Consider the following 24,545-nt stretch of genomic DNA (forward strand, 5'->3'; position numbering starts at 1 on the left):
TAAGGGAGCCCAACCAGGACCCAGGCCTGCCATTTGAGCGTCAGCTCAGCCAGACAATTGGGGATCGCCCTGAGCCTTCGTACCTCTCCTGTCCCTGGAAGTCACTCAGTCCCAAGCTTGGGAGAGATGGTCCCTAAACCATCTGGGACAAATGACCTGCCCAGGAGGGGCTGCATCAATCTCTCTTCTCCCACTGGCTAACCCTGAATTCAAGAAACCTGACACTTCCTTCTCCACTACTGTGGTTGAAAGACTTGCAATATGAGGTCTGTCTCTCACTCTGTAGGTTGAACTGTCTCCAGGGAAGAGCTCCTTGGCCCACCTCCCAAGACCACCCCAGTTCTTTATCTCCTTTTGTCCTTGGAACTCTTGAAGGCCATTCCTTCTCCTCTGTTCTGCCTCCAGGTGGAGCTTGAATCGGAGCCTTTCCCAAGGAGCCCCATTCCCCATGAAGCCAATCCAAACCAAGTTCCCAGTCACCCTTTGGCCCTGGGATGAGTATTGTCTGACCCACAGCCTGCCAACCCCAACATCTTTTTATAATGGGGAATAATCCCATTGGCAGTTTTCAGATGGGTCTCCACCTTCCCGTTAGTCATCCCTGCCAACAGCCTGACCTTTCAGCCTCACCGATTTTCCCGCTTTGCCTACTTTCCCATCCCTAGACTCACGATTCTAAGGCTACTCGCTAAACTCTCAGCATCCCTCCAATTACATTCCCCAGGCCAGATCCTGGGGCTTTCCCCCTCACTTTACAAATGCCTCTTATTTTTTGCCATCTCAGATCACATCCAAACGCTCCAAAATCTTTCCAAAACATGAACAGGTCGGCCACGCTCACCCTCCCTCCCAAACAAGGGGCCCGTGGGCAGTGGGGAGAACTTTCCCCCGAGGATGGAGGAACAGCCGGGAAGGGGCCTTCTGGCTGAGAGCCCCATTGGGATTCTCCAGAAGCAGAAACGGACAGAACTATTTGCCTCCTTTACATAGAAAATAATTTATTGGAGAAACCACAAATGTACAATGGACAAGACCCCCAGTCGCTGGGGAATGGATGCCCCCTCCACTTGAAGCAGATGACCCAGCAGGGGCAGTTCTAGGCACTCACTCGAACACTCGCCGCCCCGGCCCGAGGCCAGAAGACTCCTAGGCCGGGCGTGATTCCTCCGGAATGGGGATCCCAACTGGAGCGGCCGGGATGGGGGGGGGGGGGGGGGGGCATGGGGGAGGGGAGCGAGGTGCACCTGGAAACGGAGGCAGGGTAGCTTTGCTGGAGGTGCCATGAAGGGGGTGGGGGTGGCTTGGTAGCTTTCGCCTCGGGCCGCCCTTGGTGGAGGTGCTGAAGGCTGAGGCTCCCCACCCTCCGAGGGGTGCGGACATAAACATTTACACACATACTGCGCCATATGTACACTTTACACAAATAAATAAGGAGCGGGGAGAGGGCGCTCGGCCGCCCCCCAGAGCTAGGCCCGTCGCAGCTCCTGCCCCTGCAGTTTCTAGGGCGCGGGTGCCGCCGGCCCCGCGGATCCCCGGCAGCCCGGCCCTCTCCCGGAGCCCGGGCCCCGCGGATGGCCGGCAGCCCCGCCTCGGCCGCCCGGGCCGGCTCGGCACCGGGTCCCCGCCCGGGGGGCGGCGGCGGGCGGGGCCTCAGGGGCGGGCGCCCTGCTCCAGCTGCTGGTGCTGGCTGCGCACGGCAAACCGGTTGACGTGCACGGGGATGGGCACCACGATCTTGGGGTTCCTGACGGGCTCCCCCGAGCGGCTGCTCACGTTGCCGGCCTTGATGCGCTTCCACTTGGCGCGGCGGTTCTGGAACCAGATCTTGACCTGCACCTCGCTGAGCTTGAGCGCGTGGGCGATCTGCGAGCGCTCCGTCAGGCTCAGGTACTTCTTGCAGTGGAACTCCTTCTCGAGCTCCAGCAGCTGCTCGCTGGTGAAGGCCGTGCGCCGCCGCCGGCTCTTGCCCCCCGGGGCCGGCGCGCCCGCAGGCCCGTCCAGGGCCCCGGGCCCCAGGCCGCCCTTGAGCTTGGGCTTGGGCCCCAGGAGGGCGGCGGCCGCCCCAGCGGCGCTGTCCAGGAAGCTCTCGTCCTCGCTGTCGCCGCCGCCCGAGCCTTCCTCCTCGGGCTCGCTGCCGGCCGTCTCCCCCGACGGCGCGTCCAGCTTCTCCTCATCGGAGCTGTACGCCTTCCCCTCCGCTGTGAGCAGCCGGAGATCCACCGACGGGGCGGGCAAGACACGAGGAGCCGGGAAGGGTGGGGAGGGGGCACAGACGGACGGGCAGCGGGAAGGGGCCAGGTGCGGACGGGTGGGCGGAAGGAGGGAGCAAGGAAACGGGGAGGGGGAGGAACAGAGAGAAATAGGGAAAGAGGTATTAACCGGCATAGATTTCACAGGGCAAGGTACGAAGGGGCAACAGCCAAGGTGGCAGAGAGACCCCCAGCCCCTGGCTTCCCCTACAGGTGCGTCCCCACTTCGCCAGCTCCCCCCCAGTTCTCTCCCTACTACATCCCTTCCCAACGCTTCCCCCAAGCAGGCGCTACAAACCCAGCTCCGCCTGCTCAGCCTGCGCCCCAGCCCGAGGTCCGAGGCCCTTTCCTGGGGCCCCAGCCCGGAGGCAGCTCCCGGCCCGAAGGCCCCAGCTTCCCGCCCTCCTTTCCCGGACGGCTCCGCTCATTCTCACTAAGGACAGCATCCTGCATTTACCCGGCACCTTCACCTCCCTCCTCCTCCTCCTCATCACAACCACCTGGTGTAAGAGCACAAGTCTCACATCCTCCTTCTACAAGTGGAGACCGAGTCTCAGACCTAGAGCTAGAACTTAGATCTTCTCACTCCAAGTGATCTGTCTTCTGCTTTGGGCAAGGGAAGGGCAAGAGGCTTTCATCTCCCTTCCCATTTTAAGCATCCTTTGGCTGAAGGGGCCAAGAAATGCTCCTCTCTCCTCAGGATCCTCCAATGGGGAGACTGGATCCATTCAGCCCCGGGTAGATCTAAGCACATCCCATCTTGTTACAATGTTTGGAACAGAGACAATTGTTCCTTTTTCCAACCATTTGACCCCATTCTCTTCCTCTTCCAAACCTTCCCTTCTTCCTTGGAAAATATATCTTGTTTCTTTCCCAGATACTCCCATTCCTTGTCTTGCTGCCTAAGCGGAGAAGACAGCTGTTTTTTCTGCTCAGGTTCAGAGGTTTGACCTTCTTGGACATGGCATGTAAAACTGGGAAAAGGAAGAGGGAAGAGAAGGGGTAGAGAGAAGGTTAGACTAAGGGGAAGTGGCAGAAAGGGGCCTGGTGAAAAGGAACCAAAGTCTAAGGGATTCCCAGTTGTTCACAGAAGAACATAGATATTTAAAATTTGCATATGGTGCTAAGATTTCATTTAAATAGTGTGAACCTTTGAATCTTCCATCAGAGATTTTACCAGAACTTCCTACAACTTGGGAAGATTTCAGCTAAACACTTCCTCCTGCTTACCCTATAGTACCTTATTCTGGAAATATAAGTAAGCAGAAAGATGGTGAAAAGTTAGGTAATAAACAATGACAGCAGAGAAACCAAAGGGACCTTCTGGAAAATCCAGAAAGTGACTAATAATGAGTAATAAAGAGATGACTATGGGAAAGAGAAGAGGAGTGAAGAAGACATGGATATATAATAGACTACTATCCAAAATCTGGGGTTGAAGGCCAGGTGATCATCACTACAGGTTTTCCAAACTGTAATGAGACCCTAAAACTGAAAGGACCTCAGTCCTAGCCCTGTTTTTCCAACCAATTGTCCATAACAATTATTTTTTTGGCAAGGCAATTGGAGTTACATGAGTTGCCCAAGGTCACACAGCTAGTGTCAAGTATCTGAGATTTGAATTCAGATTCTATTGACTCCAAAGTCAGTGCTCTATCTTCTGCACCCCCTAACTGCTCCACAACAAATTTTTACTGATCCACAAAGCTTCAACTGCCTTGATTTCTTAAAACCTATAAACTAAAGAGCAAAGCAAAACAATAAACTAAATTTTTCACATGAGATGGTAAGACCCAGAGCTAGAAGATGCCTCAGAGATCATGAACCTAATTTATGAATGAGGAAAGTGAGACTCAGAAAGTTGAGTAATTTGTCTCAAGTCACACAGCTGTGACAGAGACATCTCTTTTGAGCAAAGATGCAGAACTCTTTTCATAACAGGTTGAAGCTTTTTCTTCCTCTCTACATCCATGTAATTCCCCCACAATTCCCACATGTAATACCATCCTTCTGTTTAGCTCTTGGCAATCCATTTCTTGAGCCATCCAAAGCTACCCTATTGACATGGTAGAAAGAAGCGTGACCCTCCCAATAGAATAAGTAGTTATTTGATCTCTCCAAAGCACAATTTGGAAGGTTAGAAAAATACCAATCTAGTCCAACTTCCTACCCAAAGAAGAAATCTACTACTATATCTCTAAACAGCTAGTTTCTTCAAGAGACACTCCAATATCCCTCTTAAAATGTGGTCACTGGCATTTGACCCATAAGATAACCAAATCCATAGCTATATGAGGTGATTTGTAATAAGGCATATAGGAATGTCTGATAAATGCCCTCTTCTTGCTTTGACTCCTCATCCTCATTCCCTTAGCTCCCACCTCAATCTTTATAACTGTCACCTGTACCCCCGGAGGAGGGTTGTTCCATTTCCCCACAGTTCTACAGCCTACACTTACTCCTTCACCTCAGAATTCAGTCTCACTCACCTTCTCCTTTCAGTTAGACTCCCCAATTCATATCATGTCAAGTCAAATCAATGTGCATTCGTTAAGGGTCTACCACGTACACAGACTGCACTGAGTACTAATGGTACAAAGAAAGGCATGAGGGATTCCCCTCTCAAGGACCTCACAACCAGACCTTCCACTCCACCTTAGCCAGCTTCACCGAAAACAGTTTGAAAGGGCTTCTTCTTTAGTCAGGCTCATCGATATCCAGGGGACCCTCCTACCCCAACAACTATGTCCATTCTTCCCATGATACCAGCACTGAACTTTCACTCTCCTCAATCTCACATTTTACTAGCCCTCACTCTTTTTTAAAATACTTGTTAAAAATATGTTAAATCCAACATATATAAACATATTTGTACAGTTATCTTGCTGAATAAGAAAAATCAGAATAAAAATGGAAAGAAAATGAGTAAGAAAGCAAAATGCAAATAAACAACAGAAAGAGTGAAAATGCTCTGTTGTGTTCCACTCTCAGTCCCCACAGCCCTCTCTCTAGGAGTAGTTGGCTCTCTTCATCACAAGGTCAATGGAACTTAGTCCTCAGTCTTTACTTTTCATACTTAGTAGGTCCAATATCCACCCCAACCCCTTTTGCTATCCTTTCTCCTTTATATTTCTTCCTGCTCCCGAGATTCCTATTTATTTTTTATTCCACTCTATCACCTCCCCCTTTCAGAGATTTGGCATAGATAAATGTTAGATCTGGAGACCTTGAGGTCATCTAGTTCAACCCCTTTATTCGAGGAGGAAACTGAGACTCAGAGATAGGAAGTGATTTAGCGACTTGATAGTACTTCACATTTCCCACAAACGCAGCTTCTTCAACCCTTCAGCAGCTTCTGACTTTGGTCTCATTCATAGAGAGCTGAAACGTCTCTTAGGACCTTTAGTCTTTGAGAATGGAGTATAAACAAGAACAGCAACATCTTGGTAGCAGCTACTCCAACACTCTCATTTCACAAATGAGGAAAAGTCTAGATTGAATTGCCTTTCCCAGGCTCACACATATAAGCCCTAGAACTGATATCCAATGCAAATGACCAATTGAGCATTCTCTTCTGGGCCATCATGTTGCCTCAGTTTCCAGCCTCTCCTTAAGATCTCTGATGTTTCCCCTTCTCTTCAGTTTCTCCTCTTCTTCCCTTCTGGCCATCTTCTCCACTCTTCCTTTTCTTGACTAACCCATATTATATAACAAAAGGTCAGTATTGTAGTGAAATCAGAAATAAGAACTAGCTTGCATATTTTTTTAAAGTTAAAAAAAAAAAAACCCTTGTCAGATCTAGCCCCAAACTGCAGCTATGATATCTCAAAAACCAGCTGCTGAAGACCCAGGGGCTAGATTTCAAGGCTTCCTGGGAGAAGTCACTTAGTATCACTCCATGCACCCGAGAGATGCTCAATAAATCTAAATGAAGATGATTGAGAAGAGAATCCCCCCCCCCAATCCCAGCTAACTGCTGTATCTCAGGCTATGAAGAAAAGGGTATATTTGTTTCGTGTCCTCAAAACTGACTTAACACCCAGGATATAAAGGATAATGGGTGTGATGTCAGGGGGCAGGTAAGGAAGGGTTGTGGGGAGAGGAGTAGGGAGAAGAGAGCAGAGAGGGAGTGGGCAGGAAGCAGGATAGGGCCCAATGATGTTAATCTGGGCTGTGTGGGAGGGAAAGGGCAAAACAGCAGACTGAAAAAAACTGGGAATCAAAAAGATAGAGAGATGGGATGGAGAGATCAGATAAAAAATCTGAAGGAATAGTTAATTCAAGGAAAGTCTTTTAACACTTTTTTTAAAAATACTATTACATCCAAGGCAATCCCAATAAACTGGATAGAAAATGCTTTCTACATCCAGAAAGAGAACTATAGAGATGATGGAATGTAAATTGGCACATGCTATGTTCACTTCTTTTTTCTGTTTTTTTTTTCTCATAATTATTCTCTCTTACTCAGCATAATTTATAAAGAAAAGTGTATTATCAGAAAAAAATTTTTTTAATTTAGTGGGGGTAGCTAGGTGGTGCAATAGATAGAGCACCAGTCCTGAAGTCAGGAGGACCTGAGTTCAAATTTGTCTCAAACCCTTAACACTTTCTACCTGTGTGACCCTGGGCAAGTCACTTAACCCCAATTGCCTCAGGGGAAAAAATAGTGGTACAATTGGAGTGTGAAATCATAGAAAGTCAGGACTAGAAGGAACTCTAGAGATCATCTAAACCAAACCCATTTTATAGATGAGGAAACTAACAGAAGCTCCAAGAAATGAAATAATTTGCCTAAAATCATAAATCCAAGTTATCAAGGACAGAACTAGAATCCAGGTCTTTTCAGTCCCAGTGTTTTTTTTTTCCCTGTGGATACCAAGCAATGGGCTGGGCAAGAGTGTTTCATTAGTTCCTTCTGTTTCCCAAACAACTGAAAACTCTATTATTCCATTCATGGATGCTTATTGTGTATATTGTATCCTGCTGACCTTTTGGCCTTGAAGAATCCATTCTCCCTTTCCCAGAGTCAGTTCCTTGTTCACAACCAGGCTTGTTTTGTTCTCGCCTCTCTCTCCCAGGTTGTTCCACAGCAAGTAGTTTCTCTGAGGACAGGATCTGTCTTATTTTTGTATTTGTATTCCCTAGTGCATACAATATTGTGCCTGATAAATACGTGGCTGGTTGACAGAGTAGTCTCAGACAAGTAAGGGACTTCCTGGAAGTAACACACACACATACACTCCCATGCACACCTGAACCACAGGCAAGATGTAGTCATGGCTGCCTATAGGTCTAAGGTTACTAATGAACATCTGGAAGGGACTCCAGAGGCCAGATAGTCCACTTCTATAGAAAAAAGGAGCCCAGCAAGAGTGTGATCTGTCCCACGGTTAAATAAGGAATATCAGAAGTAGGATTTCCCGATTTTTCTTGTGCAACAAGAGGACTGTATAAATATGTACACATATATTGTATTTAAGATATACTTTAACATGTTTAACATGTATGAGACTACCTGCCATCTGGGGGAGAGGGTGGGGGAGAGGAGGGGAAAAATTGGAGCAAAAGTGATTGCAAGGGTCAATGTTGAAAAATTAGCCCTGCATATGTTCTGTCAATAAAAAGCTATAATAATTTTTTAAAAAGTAGGATTTCTACCACTTCTGGCTAGTAATAGGGCCAGTGCTCTTTCTATTCTGCCACAAGGACCTATGTGGGTCTCAGAGCAGAATGGGAAAGAAATCCCAGGTACTCAGATCCATATGAGCACACAGAAATTCCGTGTTGCCTTTCAAAGAGACTGTCTTCTGGGTAGAAGGTCTAATAGCACCCAGGAAGGGGAATCATTCCTCTGGCCATGAGAGTCACTATCATCTGTGTGGCCATCTAGGTCGCTGATTTGAGTTGGGAACTAGTATTCTTTTCCTCACAGACATGAAACTGAGAACTGATGACATCAGTCAAGGTCTGAGTTGACTTTTTCCAATGAAAAAGAGGCAGGACATCGTAAAAGACATGGATGAAGGCCATCTTTCCACTGCCATCTGGGTAAAACTTCTCAGAATTGGTGAGATCACATGGAGGTTCTCCATGACAGTCTTTATGGAAGAATTTCTGGTCAGGTTTGGAAGCCCTCGGGGTATTATCTTGAAGTGTCTAAAGTTTCATTTTGTTGCTTGTAGAACTGCTGGTTGGGGCGATGTTTGGAAGAGAGCCTTCTGTCTCCAAGCTCAGTCCCAGAATGAAATTGGATGGTAAGAGGTGGTACATCATTCTTGGTATATAAAGTTGATGGTGGAAAGACAATAGCTGAGTGCACCTGCTTTCTGCAGATGAATGCTATGGACTGGGTATTGGGAAAGAGAAATCCAAAGGTGATAGAAGGATGAGTGTGAGTCTGGACTGTTCCTGAAGTTGTTCCCAGTGTCCAGTTGCATTCTTCTGCTACCAAGGGAAATGCGAAGGATGAATCTGGATCCAAGTTTCCTATGAGTTTCTTGGCAAAAAGAAAGATGATTCCACTTCATTCTCTCCAAGTACTGGGGAGGTCGGCTCTGCTGGCTACAACTGGGGAGGGGGCAGGGGAAGGAGAAGCAGCTTCAGAGGTACAGGGAGACCTCTTCTCATCGATGGGTAAGGTTAGACTGAGAGGGTAACCAAAGGCCAAGGTGGATGATCTCCAATGTGATGTGGGGACATCCCACAGCTGTGGCCACACAGGAGATGGACTTATGCTGAAAAATCAGAGAACTACTGTGGGAGTGGAGAGAATCACTTTAGATTCCCAGGTGTGGAACTCATCCTTTCTACTGCCCCCTCACTGTCCCCAAATTTTGCACTTCTGGCCCCCATGACATCTCCCCAACCCAAACCTTCTAAGACCTGTGTTTATTGCAGTTTTCCTTAACAGTGACAGAAAGCATTCCTTTTGTTCTCAGTTTTTTACCCTCTATTCCCAGGAACCTGACCCTAAAACTCTCCCCTCACTCACAGAGAAAAGCTCTCTCTTCTTTCTTTCCATGATAGTGAATAAGACTCTCCATTAAAATTTCCTTCCTCATGAATACTAAGACTAAAAACAATAATAACAAACAAAAAAAAAAACCCATCATTCATAATGAATAGATCATCTTCCTTCATTGTCCATTGAGAATTTCTGCTTTCATATAATTCCTAGAATAGACTTCTTTCCTTGTTCTGTTCACCCTCTCCCATCATTTACAATGACAAGTTCCCTTCCAGGATCTCACCACCTCCCCTCCCCCCCATATTTCCATGTCGCTCACTCCCATCAATTTCAGACACAGCATAGAGATCGTTCTCCCTCCTGTCCATTACTCTTCTCAGGTCTCCTAATCGTGGGCTTTACCCTCTGAATCAATATAGTAAGTTTTCTATTCATCATTCTTAGCAAAATCCTGTCTCCTCTCCCCCCTCCAGTGCAGAGCCCCCTCTTCTCTTAAATGCCCCCAAGTGTTTCCCACTCAGGAAACCTCTTTCTAATCCTCAATATCCATTCAGAAAATATTTCTATAATGTCTATAATATTAGCACTTTGGAGATAGCTCTCAATTTGAGTCTATTGACTTAGGGAAGTGTTTCTTGTCCAGACTCCCAACTTCAATAGCAATGAGGAATCTCCTATCACTACAGATTGACACTGCTTTGCAATTTAGAAGTCTTAGAGATTTGCCCGGGACATGGAGAGATTATGTCACTTTATCAAGTTCACATATCTAGTATATGTCTGGGGTGGAATTTGAACTCAGATCTTCTTGACTTAAAGGCCAGCTCTATCCACTACATTAAAATCCTTTTTTCTTTAGTTCCTTCTTAATTATTATCTCATTTTATTCACAAGATTAGAGCTGGAAAAAATCTTAGAAGCTGCCTGGTACAACCACAGTTCCCCAGCCCTATTTCACGGTTTCTGTTTGTCAGGTCCGGCTGATCTTTCTTCCTATCCAAGTCCCGGCATCCATCCTTATGGCTGCCAGTACAAGAGAAGTGGGGCTAGACCTTTTCAGTGACTTGCCCAAGCTCACACAGCTATTAAATAGTAAGACTTCAATTTGAATCTGATCACAGCGCTCATCCTTCCATACCACACTGCCTGCTGAGGCCCTGGAAGCAACTCCATAAAGTAAGTAGAACAGTTAGTATTATTCCCAGTTGAAAGATAAACTGAGGCACAAGAAAGTTAAGGGACTTGTCTAAATCGCACAGCTTAGTGAAAGGGCCTGGTCTCCCGAGCTCTCCTTCTGTGCCTTTTTCACTGAGCCATTATTCTCAAAGCAAAGCCTTTTCTCCCAGCATCCCTTTATCACTTTCAGAATCAACTCGGGTTCTTTTAGACATTTCAGCACCACATTCCATCCTCCTCAGGCATCCTAACCTGCCCCTCCTCGTTCCCAGAGAAAACACCGTTGTTACTTCCAGGAAGGGTCCTCACTGAACTTTTATATTTTAGAAACTTCATTTTCTACGTGTCACTAACATCTCCCTTCAAGACCAGAGAACTGCCAGACAGATATGGTTTTTTTCTCATTATCTCTTATTATTCTCAAGAAAAGAAAAAATTCTGTCTCTAAAGACCTTGTTTCTGGGTCCACTTTTGCCCCTTACAGTGTGACTTTGGGCAAATCCTTGGACTTCCTGGGCTTTTTCTCTACCTGCAAAATGGGGAGATGCTCTCTTAGCACTAGTTATTCCAGCTCTAACACTGCACTCCTATTTGTTTATATTATTCAATATCATCACTCCATTTCTTTTGATACTTTTCTTCTCCTTCACATCAAGCACAGAAATGCTTTCTCCTTCCTTTGTAGTCAGTCTCTGTCTCTCTCTCCATCTCTCTCTCTCTCTCTTTGTCTCTGTTTCTCTGTCTCTCTTTCTCTCTCTCCTTCTCCCACTTCTCCTTTTTTCTTTCTCTATCTCACTGTTTCTGTCTCTTTCTGCCTCTATATCTCTCTTCTCCCTCTACCTTTCCTTTTCTCTTTTTCTCTTTATCTCTCTGTCTGTTTCTCTCTATCTCTCTTTCTCTGTCTCTACCTCTTCCCAAACTCCATCTCTCTGCTGTCCTTTCTCTCTGTCTCTCTTCTCCCACCTTTCTCTCTCCTCCACACCTCCTGCCTCTCTCTGTGACTGTCTCTGTTTGTCTCTCCTCCCTCTATCTCTCCTTTTCTGTCTCTTTTTTGTCTTTCTGTCTCTCTCTGTGTGTCTGTTTCCATCTCTACCTCTTCCCATCCCCTCTTTCTCCACTGTCTTTCCTTCTCTTTCTGTCTCTCTTCCCCTACCCTTCTCTCTCCTCCACACCTCCTGTCTGTCTCTCTCATCAGTGCTCATAACAATTCTTTCTTCCACTGGCTTTGCCATATTTCCCTGGGATTCTATAACCCCGTCATTTGCAATGTGGCCTCTTTACTTCCATAATAACCAGTTTAAGCTTCTCTCCTCCTTCCTCACCCACACTCACATTAATTCCAATAAAGAGCTCTCTTCTCATCATTTGTCTATAGAATTCTCTGTCCCATCTTGATGTTTCCCTTCCTTCTCCTTATTACCGAGCTCTCTCCACTGAATGGCTCATGCTGTATTAATGTCTCTCCTAATCACTCCCAGGACAACTCTCTCCAGCAGGCCCAGTATGGTGCTTTTTTCCCTGCTAACACTGCAAATATGGTATATGGTTGTCTTTTTCATCCTTTTTGGTGTAACAAGAAATTAAAATGTTCATCTAATAGTGAAAGGAAGTGGTAAAATGTCTACTCAACACTATCAGAAATTCCTTGCTTTACTTTGTGAACTCAGAGACTTCACAGATCTGGCTTAATTTAAGACTATGTACAAAACCTTTCTCTTTAAAAGTGCAAATAATCTTGGGAAGACAATTAGTCTTTCACATTTTAGTTCGAATGAGTTTAATTAACTTGCTCACCTCTGAAAACCCATTAAAATCCATCCTGGGGCTGGGATTTGAGGAAAGGCAGAGAGAAGGGGAGCTAGTTTGGGATTCTGAGAGACTCCAAAAGCATACCTGTCTGATAAAGGTAATGACCACTCAGGGTAGGGATGAGTCCAACAGTGAGGAAAGAGACACAGAGAGTGGAAAAAATCCAGGACTAACTACGCCTACTTTGTAGCTTTTCTTAGGGCCATCCTTGTGTCCATCCAACTGAGATTTCTCCGGTATTACTATGGCTAAGAGCCCCCCTCTCTTTATTACCAGTGAAGCCCTCGCTTCTTTATGATTTGCAATTTAAAAAACAACCACCATTCTCCATCTAATTCCAGAACAGTGTAAGATCCCTGGAAATGAAAAGGATCCGTCCTAATGACACATTGTTAGAAACTGCATTACCTGTGGTAGAAATAAACAGGGAATAAGGATGCATTCTCACAAGGAATCTTTCAGAATTAAAGTAAGCCCCATTTGTCTATTTCCCCCTGCTGCCTGGTATACTGAAGGTGATTAATAAATGCTTTTTGAATGAATCAAAGCAAAGATTTTTCTTGATGATAAGTCAAGAAGATATTAGGTCCTTTTCCTCCAGTTGAAGAAGGAGATCATGTAACATCATTTTCATGGCCTTATCAATCCGCTGTGAGATGCCTTTTCTCTCTAGGAATGATGGGTAGCTCAATTCTGTGGGCACAGAATGAGGGGCCCATGAGAAGCACAACACTGGGTCTCTCCTCAGTTGAAGAAACCAGGGGCCATCTTCTTAATAAGGTATTTATTTCCCCAGTTATGAATGCTCTCTTCTTTCTGAAGTTCTTTTGTGGGATACATATATTAGGATTTATTATCTGAACATATTCTTCCAAATAACCATTTGTTTCTGTCTTTGTAGCACTAGGTCTGGTTCATAGTCCGAGTGGGCACTTAATTTTTGTTGAGTCAAATTTAATTCTATTAGTGCTCTTGCTTCTCCCAATCCAGGACTTAACTTCCATATAGATGAGAAAAATGAGCCCAAGAAAAGTGACTTATCCGAGGTCACCCAGCTAGCAGGCAAAGGAGGGATTTGAAAACAAGTTCTCTGAACGCCTCTAAGGCTCATTGTCATCCCGTGACAACATATTTGTCAATGTTTTCCACCTTTCTGGCACATTCAAACAGTAGTTTTATTCAAGAAAGTTGTCACTGGAGACCTTGGTAATGAAGGTAGAATCCTAGAATGTTAGAGTTAGAAATCTCCTTTAGGGGCTATCTAGTCCAATTCCTCCATTTTACAGATAAGGAAACTGAGGACCAGAGAGGGGAATTGACTTTTCCAAATTCACACAAGTGGCTATAGAGCTCTCTCCATCATTTACAAATGAGGGTTTTTTCCCCATCCATTCCAAGAGAGAATCTCTTCCTTCCCATCCCTTCCAGTATATTAATAAATCTACATCTTCTGGTACTTTTACCCCCTCACCCTAAGCACAAAGCTGTTTACTCTTCCCCCCTCTCTGTCTTTCTGACTCTCCTCTCCCTCTCTGTCTCTTTGTTTCTTCTCTCTATCTCTCTCTCTTTGTGTGTCTCTTTCTGAATTTCTCTGTCTTTCTCTTTTTCTCTGTGTGTGTGTGTCTTTGTGTCTGTCTGTCTCTCTGTGTCTCTCTCTTTATCTCTCTCTGTGTCTCTGTCTGCCTGTCTCTCTCTTTGTCTCTCTCTGTCTCTCTCTCTTTCTCTATCTCCATCGCTTCAAAATCCATAATGAAGTGATTGTCTCCCAGCACCTCCTATCACCCTCGGTCCTTTCTCAAACCCAGACTCCTCTGCCCGTTGCTCGGTTCTCTGTCACTCACTGGAGAGAGTCATGCATCCCAAACATCTACAATAAAATTTTTACCAGATCATTATAACTCCATTTCTCTTTCCTCTATCTTTGATAGCACAAATTTCCCCCCATCACCAGTCTATAACAAAATAACCTTTGTCTTACTACTTGAGGTTATTACTGTGAGGTCAGTGTTATTACTGGACAATATGTGTGAAATCTGGTGATATTGTGGGATTCTAGAAAGCATCTTCCCTGAGGGCACCTGAGTCTGATTCATCAAGCAGACAGAATAACCTGGACCAGGAAAAGGGTGAATATTTATTCCGCCTAAGGTTTGTTCTTCCTCTTCGCTCTGCCAATGGGCCAAAAACTAGCTATCTCCCAAGTCCAGAAACTGAGATTTAGTGAGATGTCCAACGAGAAGCTGTGAGTCTTGAAATGGGAAAGAAAATGAAGCTGGTTTAAAGTGCAGGCAAACAGTAATCATGCTGGATGTGAACCAAGAATAATGGCAGCCTCCAAAAGGGGCCATGTAGCTAAATCAGGTGTCGGTGCTAGTTAGAACAAAAGGTGATGAATCTGAGTTTCCCCCTAAGGACACAACCATCTTTGATAATAACTTATTTCAATAGCATTTTAAAGTCTACTTTGATCACAACAGCCTTGCAAGGTGGGCACATATTATTATTCCCATTTTACAAATGAGAAAAATCGAGGTCCAGAACAGTTTGATTGAAATGGCCACATAGCAAGGAGTTGGAATCAGGATCTGAATCCAGAACCTCGTCTCACTTGCTCCATTGCACCACACAGCTTTAACAACTGCACTCCCTACAGAGCCCATTCATGAAAACCATATCAGACTGGATTGAAACTCAGTTCTTCCTGACTCCAGGTCCAGCACTCTGTCCACTACACCACCCAGCCATCTCTAAGGCTGCAGAGGGATATTTCAGACAGGAAAGGACATGAGCACATTTATTCCAGACTCAGGCAAGGTTTAGGCTAGAAGTGAGAGGCAATCTGCCCTTTAAGTTCTAATGGCCATTATCATGAAAATACAATTCTTTGCAGACATGCTTTCTCTGCTCATCAAATCCAGTGACTGTGGATCTTACCACCGATTTTTAATTGTTTTTTTATTTGTTTTTTCTCTTATTTTACTTTCCCCTTATTCATCCAGTAAATCTTCTTTGTAAATCCTCCCCACCTCATCCCCACCCATAAAGACAAGGTGAACTAAAGGATAAAGAGATTTGTTCAACTAATGCTTTGTTGGTGGAGTTGTGAACTGATCCATCCATTCTGGAGAGCAATCTGGAACTAAGCCCAAAGGGCTATAAAACCCTGCATACCCTTTCCCCCAGCAATACCACTCCTGGGTCTGTACCACAAAAAAGAGAAAAGGACCCACACGTACAAAGATTCTTATAGCAGCTCTCTGTGATAGCAAAGAATTGGAAATCTAGGCGATATCTATTAATTGGAGAATAACTGAACAAAGGAATATAATGAAATACCATCACTCTACAAGAAATGATGAGCAGGTGATTTAAGAAAAACCTGGAAAGACTTATATGAAGTGAAAAGAATTAGCAGGACATTGTCCACAGTAACAGCACTCTTGTGGGATGGTCAACTTTGATAGACTTAGCTCTTCTTAGCAATACAATGATCCAAGAACACTTCCAAAAGACTCATGAAGGAACACATCCAGAGAAAGAACTATGGAGTCTGAATGCAGATTGAAAATGGGATTTGCACTCTTTTTTTTCTTTATCGTGATTTTTCCCTTTTGTTCTGATTGTTTTTTTCACAATATGACTAATGTACATGTATAACCTATATCAGATCATCTGCTGTCTTGGGGAAGAAGGGAAGGAGAAAAAAATTAAAATCAAAATCTTATAAAAGTAAATATTGAAAACAAATATACATATATGTGTGTATAATATATATCTATATCTATATATATACATCCACACAGATTTAAACAAAAAAAGAGATCTGGTCACATCTTCATATAGAAAATAAAGGATAGATTTTTCTTGCACAACAAGATAACTGTATAAATATGTATACATATATTGTATTTAACATATACTTTAATATATTTAACATGTATGGAACTGCCTGCCACCTAGGGGAGGAGGTGGGGGGAAGGAGGGGAAAAATTGGAACAAAAGGTTTTGCAAGGGTCAATGTTGAAAAATTACCCCTGCATATGTTTTATAAATAAAAAGCTATAATAAAAAAAAATAAAGAATAGAGTGAGGGGAAAGAAGACACAGTACATATTATCTCTAGAAACTTAATGTGGTCACTTAACCTTTCTCAGCCTCCCCTCCTACATAACCTCATCTGTAAAATGGGGATAATAATAGTACCTGCCTCACAGGGTTGTTGTGAGAACCAAATGAGATAGTTTATGTAAAGTACTTTACAAACACTAAATCACCATAAAGATGCTAGCTATTTTTATTATTGTGATTGTGGTTGCTATAATTATTATCATAGAGTAGCAGCGATGACGGAGGTTTATGGGAATCCTAGACTAGGCCCAGCATTCTCTCTGTTAGTGAGAGGCAAAAACAATGCTGGGGTTTTTTGCCCAATACTAATGTGGTTGAATTTTCTTCATTGCTCTCACTATGACATTCTTTCCCAAACTCCCAATATAAGTCAATCTTCTGCCACTCCAGATATGAGTACCTCTTCTCCTAACTATTCCTAGCACATCAGTCTTACCATATTACTTTTAATTCCTAACTTCAAGCATGATCATATTTTTAACTACAATGAGAAGAAAATGAAGCTCTCATTCATTTTCTCCTTCTAATATGGAATTCTCTCTTCATCACTCCCATTACTGACCTTGTTCATCATCACTAGAAGTACAAAGGTCTGTCCTTCCCATCACTTCCAGTATAATTTCCATTCCTTCCCTCCTAGAGTATTAAAATTTCACCATTGCTTCCAGATGAGAGCGCTCTCCTTTCAATTTCTCCCACACAGCTTTCTGTCCTTCCCATACTTATTGGTTTAGTCTTTTCTCCTATCACTTCTTAAGCTTGATTGCTCCCCAACAACTCCCAATTCAAAATCCTCTCCCTTATGACTCCCAGGACAGGAATCTCTTTAACCCAATATTCTTGGTACCTTTCCATCATTATACTTATCTCATCTCCTCCACAATCCACCTATTTGATAAAACTTTGAAAAGAGACAAAAATGGTTGTGGCAAGTCATATTACCTTTCCTTATACTATATTCAATAAACATAGGATCATAGGATTTGGAGCCAGCTGAACAGGCTCTTAGAAACCTACTCTTATTTCTCAGTTTACATATGAAAAAAACTGAGGTCCAGAGCAGTGAAGTGATTTGCCTTTAATTTATTCAATATGTTAATGTTTATTAATTTAATATCTTTTAATAAACACATATTCAATGAATCATACTTCAGTCTGAACACAAATACTTCTATTGTCTCCTAATAAGCTCCATTTGCATTTTCTTCTTCTTCTTTCTCTTTCTCTCTTTTTCTTCCTTTCTCCCCTGCCCTCTCTTTTCACTTCCCTTCCTCCCTCCTTCCCTCCTTCCTTCTTTCAGAACTTCCTTCCCTCCCTTCTTCCTTCCTTCCCTAAGTCCCTCCCTCCCTCCCTTCCTCCTTCTCTCCCTCCCTTCCTTCCTTCCCTTCTTCCTTCCTTCCCTCCTTCCTTCTTTCCTTCTCTCCATCCCTCAATCCCTCCTTCCTTCCTTCCTTCCTTCCTTTCCTTCTCTCCCTCCCTCCTTCCTCCTTTCCTTCTTTCTTTCCTCCCTCTCTCCCTTCCTTCCTTCCTTTCTTCCTCCATTTTCCCCTTCTTTCTTTGGCTGGTTCTCCCTATCTTGTCTAGCCTAGCCTAGAAGTGTAGTGCCACTTGTAGGTCTGATCTCATTATTAATAGCCACAAACCTTTGACTCAGTCCATTACTGACTTGGGGTAGTTCACCCCTCCTTAGGAAGACTGGTGACCCCCTGCTCCCAAGAGCTTGCCATGGGCTTTCAGTACTAGAGACACTTGAGTGACAGAGTGTCAAGCCTGAGGTCAGGCAGACGCATCTTTTTGAGTTCACATCTGGCCTCAGATACTTAGTGGCTGTGTGACCCTGGACAAGTCACTTGACCCTGTTTACCTCAGTTTCTTCATCTATAAAATGAACCCTAGTAGTAGATAGCAAGCTACCCCAGTACCTTTGCCAAGAAAACCCCAAATGGGATCACAGAGTCAGACATGACTGAAAAACCTGAATAGTAACAAAAATTCAGAACCCTGAAACTCAAGCTATCCACCAGCCTCAGCTTCCCTACTGGTAGAGATTACAGAGACACCATGTCTACCTCCATTCACTTTCATAGCAACTTCTCTCAGTTTCCGCTATCCCATAATTTCTAGGGGGAACCTTATGCCACGTCACATTCAGTTTATGACATTTTCTCCCCTCTGTAAAAGTATCTTTCCTTGGTTCTTCACAATACAATATCTATATTGCTTCTTCTATGGTAACCAGCATAGATCACTTATGCTTTCCACTTTGAATACAATCATGTTCTCCTTCATCATCTTCTTCCCAGTTTCTTCCTTTATATTTCTGTTTTATTCCCAGTGAAACTAAATCACTCTTTATTCAGAGATATCTTCTCCACTCCTACCAGTAGCAGAACTTGAACTTTCTTATTCCTTCTGGTACATAGAACTTCTTTCACCTTTGCTCCTGCAAAGAAGGGGCTCTCTTCCTCATCTTTCTCTCCTCTCAAATAGTCTTTCCACTGAAAAACCTCCACTGAAACCTCTACTTCATTATTAATAATAGCTGGCATGTATATAGAGCTTTAGAGATTCCCAAAGGCTCTACATATCATCTCAAATACTCATCACAGCATCCTATGAAGCAAGCACTATAGTGTTCTTATCCCCATTTTAGAGATGAGAAAACTGAGCTTCAAAAATGATAAGTAATTTGCCCATTGTCGCACGGTAAATAAATGTCAAAGATGAGAATCAAGTCCACAGAATATTTCCCCCAAACCATTATTTCAAAAACATAGCTATATTTTAGACTATGGATCTGAAAGGGAACTTAGAAATCATTTATTTCCTTCCCTTTTGTTTCATAGATGAGGAAAATGAGTCTCAGAAAGGTTATATCGTTTCCCCAAGATCACAAAGCTAGTTAGTTGCAAGAATCAGGACGAGTCCTAAGATATTTCCCTTATAGCAAAAGTTTTTATGTGTGTCTGGAAGATTATGTATCCCTTCTCAGAATAATGTTTTTAAATCACTGAGGGAAATGCTAAATTTCAGTTAGAGGTTAATAAAAATAAACATGTGGTAATTTTTTCCATCTAAATTAAATGACCCTCTGAAATATAATCATGGACACCTTGGGAATCCATGGACTCCAGGTTAAGAATCCATGACTTATATCATGCTATCTGGTCTTTCACTTTCCCATCATCCTCAGTGAAGAGATTTTTTTCTTTTTTCTTTTCTTCTTCTTTTTTTTAAACTACTGTTCAATGCTGAAAGGGCTCCTTTCTGAAGCCCCTTGGAAAGAATTCTCTGATCAATATCATTCCCAGGAAAGCATTCCTTTCTAAAGCCCCCTGGAAAGAATTCTCTGATCAGTATCATTCCCAGGAAAGCGTTAGTCCTCAGTACTACCAATAGAATTCGTTTGCTGATTGCCTATCACTGTAGCATTTCCTGTTTCTCTCTGATAACTAAAAGTCACATTCTGATAGTCACAATTGGTACCCAAACAGTGAATCAATTGGTGGTCATCTAAAATGCCCTCTGACACTACACAGCTTGGTGTGATGTTCATCTCACAATATTTGAAATGTAAACATCATACTCCCACCCGAGCCCATCTGGTTTCCTGATGTATATCCCCTGTCTTCCATTATTTTCGATAAGAACTTATGTTCCTCATCAGTCCTGGCACAGTTGCATTCCCCATTATTCCCTGAATAGTCAGATCTCTCTTCCCCAAACCACTTCCAGTTTACCTTTCTGCTCAATGATTTCCACTATGTTGATTCCTCCTATGTTATTTCCATTATCATCTCTCACTCTCTATCTCCCAATCCTTAGCGCTTTTCTCTCCATCACTCCAAGTACAAGTGCTTCTCTCTCCATCTCTCACAGCACTGACCTCTCTCTCTCTCCCATTACTTCTAGTACATCAATTCTCTCCCCCCAACCATATCACTCAGTTTTTATCTTATTGCTCTCAGGAGATCTGCCCCCATCACTCCTTGGGTAGGGTTGTCTACCCAATCTTTTTCAATATAAAGTTCTCTTCTACTTTGCTCCAAGTGGAATCTCTGCGCCATTTCTCCCCAATATGCCATTCTCTCTCCCATCGCTTCCATCATGGAGATTTCTTTCATGACATTTCACACTACAAAGTCCTCTTCTATCACTTGCAGGTGCCAACTCCTTCATGAAACTTTGCCTGATCCCTCCCTCCCCAAATCACTCGTGCTTCTCTGGGTGACCTTTCCTACACATTGATCACATTCTAACTTTTATGATGCTGCTTTGTGAATGCCTTTTCCCCTGCCCTACTAGGTTGTGAATGATTAAAGACAAGGGCTGGGTCATTTGTCATCTTTGTATCCCCAGAACCTGGCACGTTGCCTTGCACATAGGGGGTACTTAATAGATGTTCATTTAATTACAGAGCTATTTCTCAGAGGCACATACACAGCCTTTTGCACCATCCCTATTACAACTGTTTCTCAGAGCCCCCTTCTCATCATTCCCGGTACACTGAGGACCCTCCAATCCATCCCAACACGGGGCTCCCTCCTCCCCATCACTCCCACAACAGAGCTTTGTCTTCATCACTACCCAGCCTTTCTCTCTTTCCCATGGCTTTGTAGTCAGAGTGATAAGGGAGAGTTTTGTACTGGGGGCAGTGGGGCAGAGATCAAAGCACCGAGTCCTCTCCCCAGTTACCCCCTTCATTCTCTTCTCCTAAGATGGAATTCTTTTCAATCCACCCCTCTCAGTACATGCTTTACTCCATTACTTCTGGTACGCCGATGTCTTCCTTTATTCCTCCCGATACAATTGTTTTCCTGACCCAGACAAATCCCACAGCATTTCTGCTCTTCTCCATCGCCCCTGGTGAAAAGCGCTGCCTTCCACCACTCCCAGCAAACTCCTTGCTTCCCAGCATCTCCAGCAAAAAATCTCTCACTCACTTCCTCTAGCATTACCTCATCTTCCCATTACTGCTGATCCAGATCCACTACACCCTTTTCTCCATCATTCCCAAGGCAAGAAGTCTTCACTCTGAGATCACTTCAAAAACAGAAATCTCTTCTCAGCAGAGACTCAACTTCTATTGTCTCCCAACACTGACCTCCCCCCCCATACTTACTCAGCAGAGACCCCAAGCCCCTTCCCATACTAAGCCTCCTTCTGCTCTTTCCCATCAGCCATGGAAATGCTCCCTTTTCATTCAGAGAAAGACCCTCCCCATTTCTCCTGCTTAGCCTTCACCACGCGGCTGAAACATTTCTGCTGCTCACCTCCGAGTCAAGCTAGCCTCCTCCACAGTCCCAGAGCAAACCACTGACGCCCATCATTCTGCAGCAGGAGCTCTGTCCATCACCTAAAACGTCGCGCTCTCCTGAAATGCTCCCTGGAGAAGGAGCTTCTTCCTGCCCGCGCCGGCCTTCAGCCCGCGCTCGCGCTCCTGCTCAGGGACGTCGCCTGCCCCTGCCTCCCGACAGCGGACCCTTTCCCTTCGTGGGGCGCGCTGGGCAGAAGTCCGCCGCCTCACCTTCCCCGGGGCGCCTCAGGCTACTCGCCCTCTCCCCATTCTCTCGGCATTTCTCTTTTAACCCTCAACCCCCGAATCGGACTCTTGGGGCCAATGTGGTTTCATCAGTGATTCCCCTCCTTCCCCTTTATCCAGTTCCCATTTCCCTTTGAGACATTCGCGGTCCCCTCCTTCCCGCCAGTCCTGGAGGTTCTCCCTCCAAACTGCCGCCATAACTCCAACAGCCAGCTCGCTTCTCCTTTCGGCCGGCCCTCCCCCTTTCCCCCTTTCCCCGTTGGTGCCTCCCCGAGCCTGGGGCGGTCAGGCCCGTCCGTGGCCAGAAAACGGCCCAGATCCCAGCCGAGGGTGGGAACCGCGGCTAGCGCCGGGGGGTGGGGCAGGGAGTCTCTGACTTTATTCTGGGGTGAAGCGGGGCTCGCCCCGGCTCCGCCGGACTGGGCGCCGACCTCGCGCTTCAGCCCGTAGCCCCCCCCCCCCCCCGGGCAGCTTCGCCCCTTTACCTCTGGCTTGTTTAGTTTCATTTCCTCCGAGGCATCTCCTCAGCCCCGGGCGACCCTGCTCTTGCCCTGCCCCCACCGCGGGACTGTGGCGGGGCCCGGGACCCCCTGACCGCCCGCTCCCTTCGGTCCCCCCGGGCGCGGGCTGGGGTTCCCTCAGCCCCGCAGGCAGCGTCTCTCCCTGACACCCCCCTCCCCCCGTCCCAGAGCCGGAAAGTTGCAGGCCCAGCAGCGCCGTCCTGACCCCCAGGTACGCTCCCTCGTCCGCCCCCGCCCGCGCCAGCGCCGCCCCGTCCTTCCCGGGCTCCCGCCGGAGAAGCCGCGAGAGGGGGCGCGCGGCGCCCATCAAACCCCGTCTTCGCGAGGCTGGGGGGGAGATCCCCACGGCCCCGTCCTGCGCCCCCCCCCGGTCTGCCCCCCGCGGGCTGGCCCCTGACCTCGCAGCCTCGCAGCGGCGGGAGCCGGTCTGGGGGAGAGCGCAGGGCCACAGGCCGCCGGAGGCCGGGCGCGGCTCGTACCCGCCCCGAGGGGGCGCCCTCCGGTCCCGAGCCCTCGGCGGCGGCTGCCCCAGACGCGGGCAAACCCCCACGGCCTAATGTCGATCTCCAAAGCCCTGACCTCGCGGCCCTTCCCGAGCTCCGTCTTCTCGGCTCGCTTCAGAGCCAGCCGCTCCCTGCCGCCCAGCCCCATCCCGCCGGCCGCCCCGCCTGCTTCCCGCTGCGCCCGGCGCGCCCCCCGCGAGGGGCTTCCCCTTCTCCGCGCTGGGGGGCTCCCCTCGGTCCCCGCCACACCCTGAAACCGCCGTCCTCGATTTCCCCCCAACCCCTCGCCTGGGACTCGAGTTCGAACGATGCCCGCACGTCCCTTCCCTGCTCCCCCACCGTGGCCCAGAGAAACCCCCCACTTACGCGGCTCCCTTCCGGGGACTGGGGGGGTGGAGGCCGGAGTTGGGGGGAGAAGGTGGATGGAGGAGAAGAGGGTTGGGCTGGGGCGGGGCTGAGCCCCGGGTCTGGGCGCGGGAAGGAAAGGGCGGCGGGCAGCCGGGAGGCAGCTTCCCAGGGGAAGGCAAGGGCAGGGGACGGACGTCGGGGCAGCTCCCGGAGCCGGGATCTGGGAATCCGAGAGTCGGTCCGAGGACCGGTTCTGGGGGCCCCAGGCAGGCAGCCGGGGCTAGGGTCTGCCCGCTGTTGGAGGTGCATGGGCCGGCCCGGAGACCTTACCCGTCAGACTTGGGAAAGTCTCGGAGAAGTGCGGCGCCGGCGGAGGAGGCGGTGGGGGGGGCTCTGCTACTTTCTCTCGGGTCGGCGGCAGCTCCTCGGGCTCCAGCCCGCCCTCCGGGCGCCGGGCGCCGGGCTCCGGGTTGTTGCGGGAGGCAGCCAGCTCCGGGGGGCCGTAGAAGGCGTCGGGGGGTTCCGCGAAGCTGGGCAGCGCGGTGGTGAGCGCCACCATGGATGGCACGGCCTGGCCCAGCCCCGCGCAGAAGGTGTTGGTGAGGCGGCCGGCGAAGGAGGCGAGCGGTGCGAGGGGCGGGAGGCCCGCGGGCAGGGGCGCGGGGGCCAGAGCCTGAGGCAGGACCAGCGGGCGATAGGGCATGAACATGGGGTAGCCGGTGTACAGCAAGTGGCCCGAGCGCGGCGGGGGAGGCCCGATGAGGGAGTCGATGGAGAAGGCGGTGCCCTGGCTCCCGCCGCTGCCCCCGGCTCCGCTGCCGCCTCCGGGTCTCTGCATCGCGCCCCAGCTGAGGCCCCCTAGGGCGCCCCGGGGCAGCGCCGTGCGCCCCGGCTCGGGGCCCCACCTCTGCCTGCTACGCCCGCCCGGGGCGCAGCTCCGGTGCCCGGCGCCCCCAGGCTCCTGCGCCCCGCGCAGGGCGGGCGGGCGGGCGGGATCCCTCCCTCCCCTCCCTCCCTCCTTTCCCGGCCGGAGGTGGCTGCGGGGAGCGGGCTCGGCGCAGTGTGGCTCGGGCGCCGCCGCTCGCTCTCTCTCATAAGGAGGGAGGGGGCGGGCGTGCGGGCTGGGGGTGTCGCCCTCCGGACTCATCCATCTTCCTCAAATTACGCTTCACTTCCTCCCTCCGCCCGCCAACCCGCCCGCCGCCGCCCGGCTCCCCCGATCACTCGCAGACCTGTTCCCACCTCTCCCGGGGCCCCGGGACCCCCCACCCGCCCCCCCCCATCCCCGCCCCGCAGCCCACA

The 24,545-nt window shown here is 47.4% G+C and overlaps 1 protein-coding gene across 1 annotated transcript; it reads right to left on the reverse strand.

Moving 5' to 3' along the window:
• Positions 1–1,611: 1,611 nt before the first annotated feature.
• Positions 1,612–24,390, reverse strand: GBX1 (gastrulation brain homeobox 1). Its single transcript, XM_031939434.1, has 2 exons — positions 23,574–24,390; positions 1,612–2,198 (listed from the first exon to the last, which is right to left on the reverse strand). The coding sequence occupies exons 1-2, from the start codon at positions 24,388–24,390 to the stop codon at positions 1,651–1,653; spliced, it is 1,365 nt and encodes a 454-aa protein (XP_031795294.1). The 3' UTR covers positions 1,612–1,650.
• Positions 24,391–24,545: the final 155 nt, after the last annotated feature.

This window comes from Sarcophilus harrisii, chromosome 5 (genome assembly GCF_902635505.1).
Source record: "Sarcophilus harrisii chromosome 5, mSarHar1.11, whole genome shotgun sequence".
NCBI lineage: Eukaryota > Metazoa > Chordata > Mammalia > Dasyuromorphia > Dasyuridae > Sarcophilus > Sarcophilus harrisii.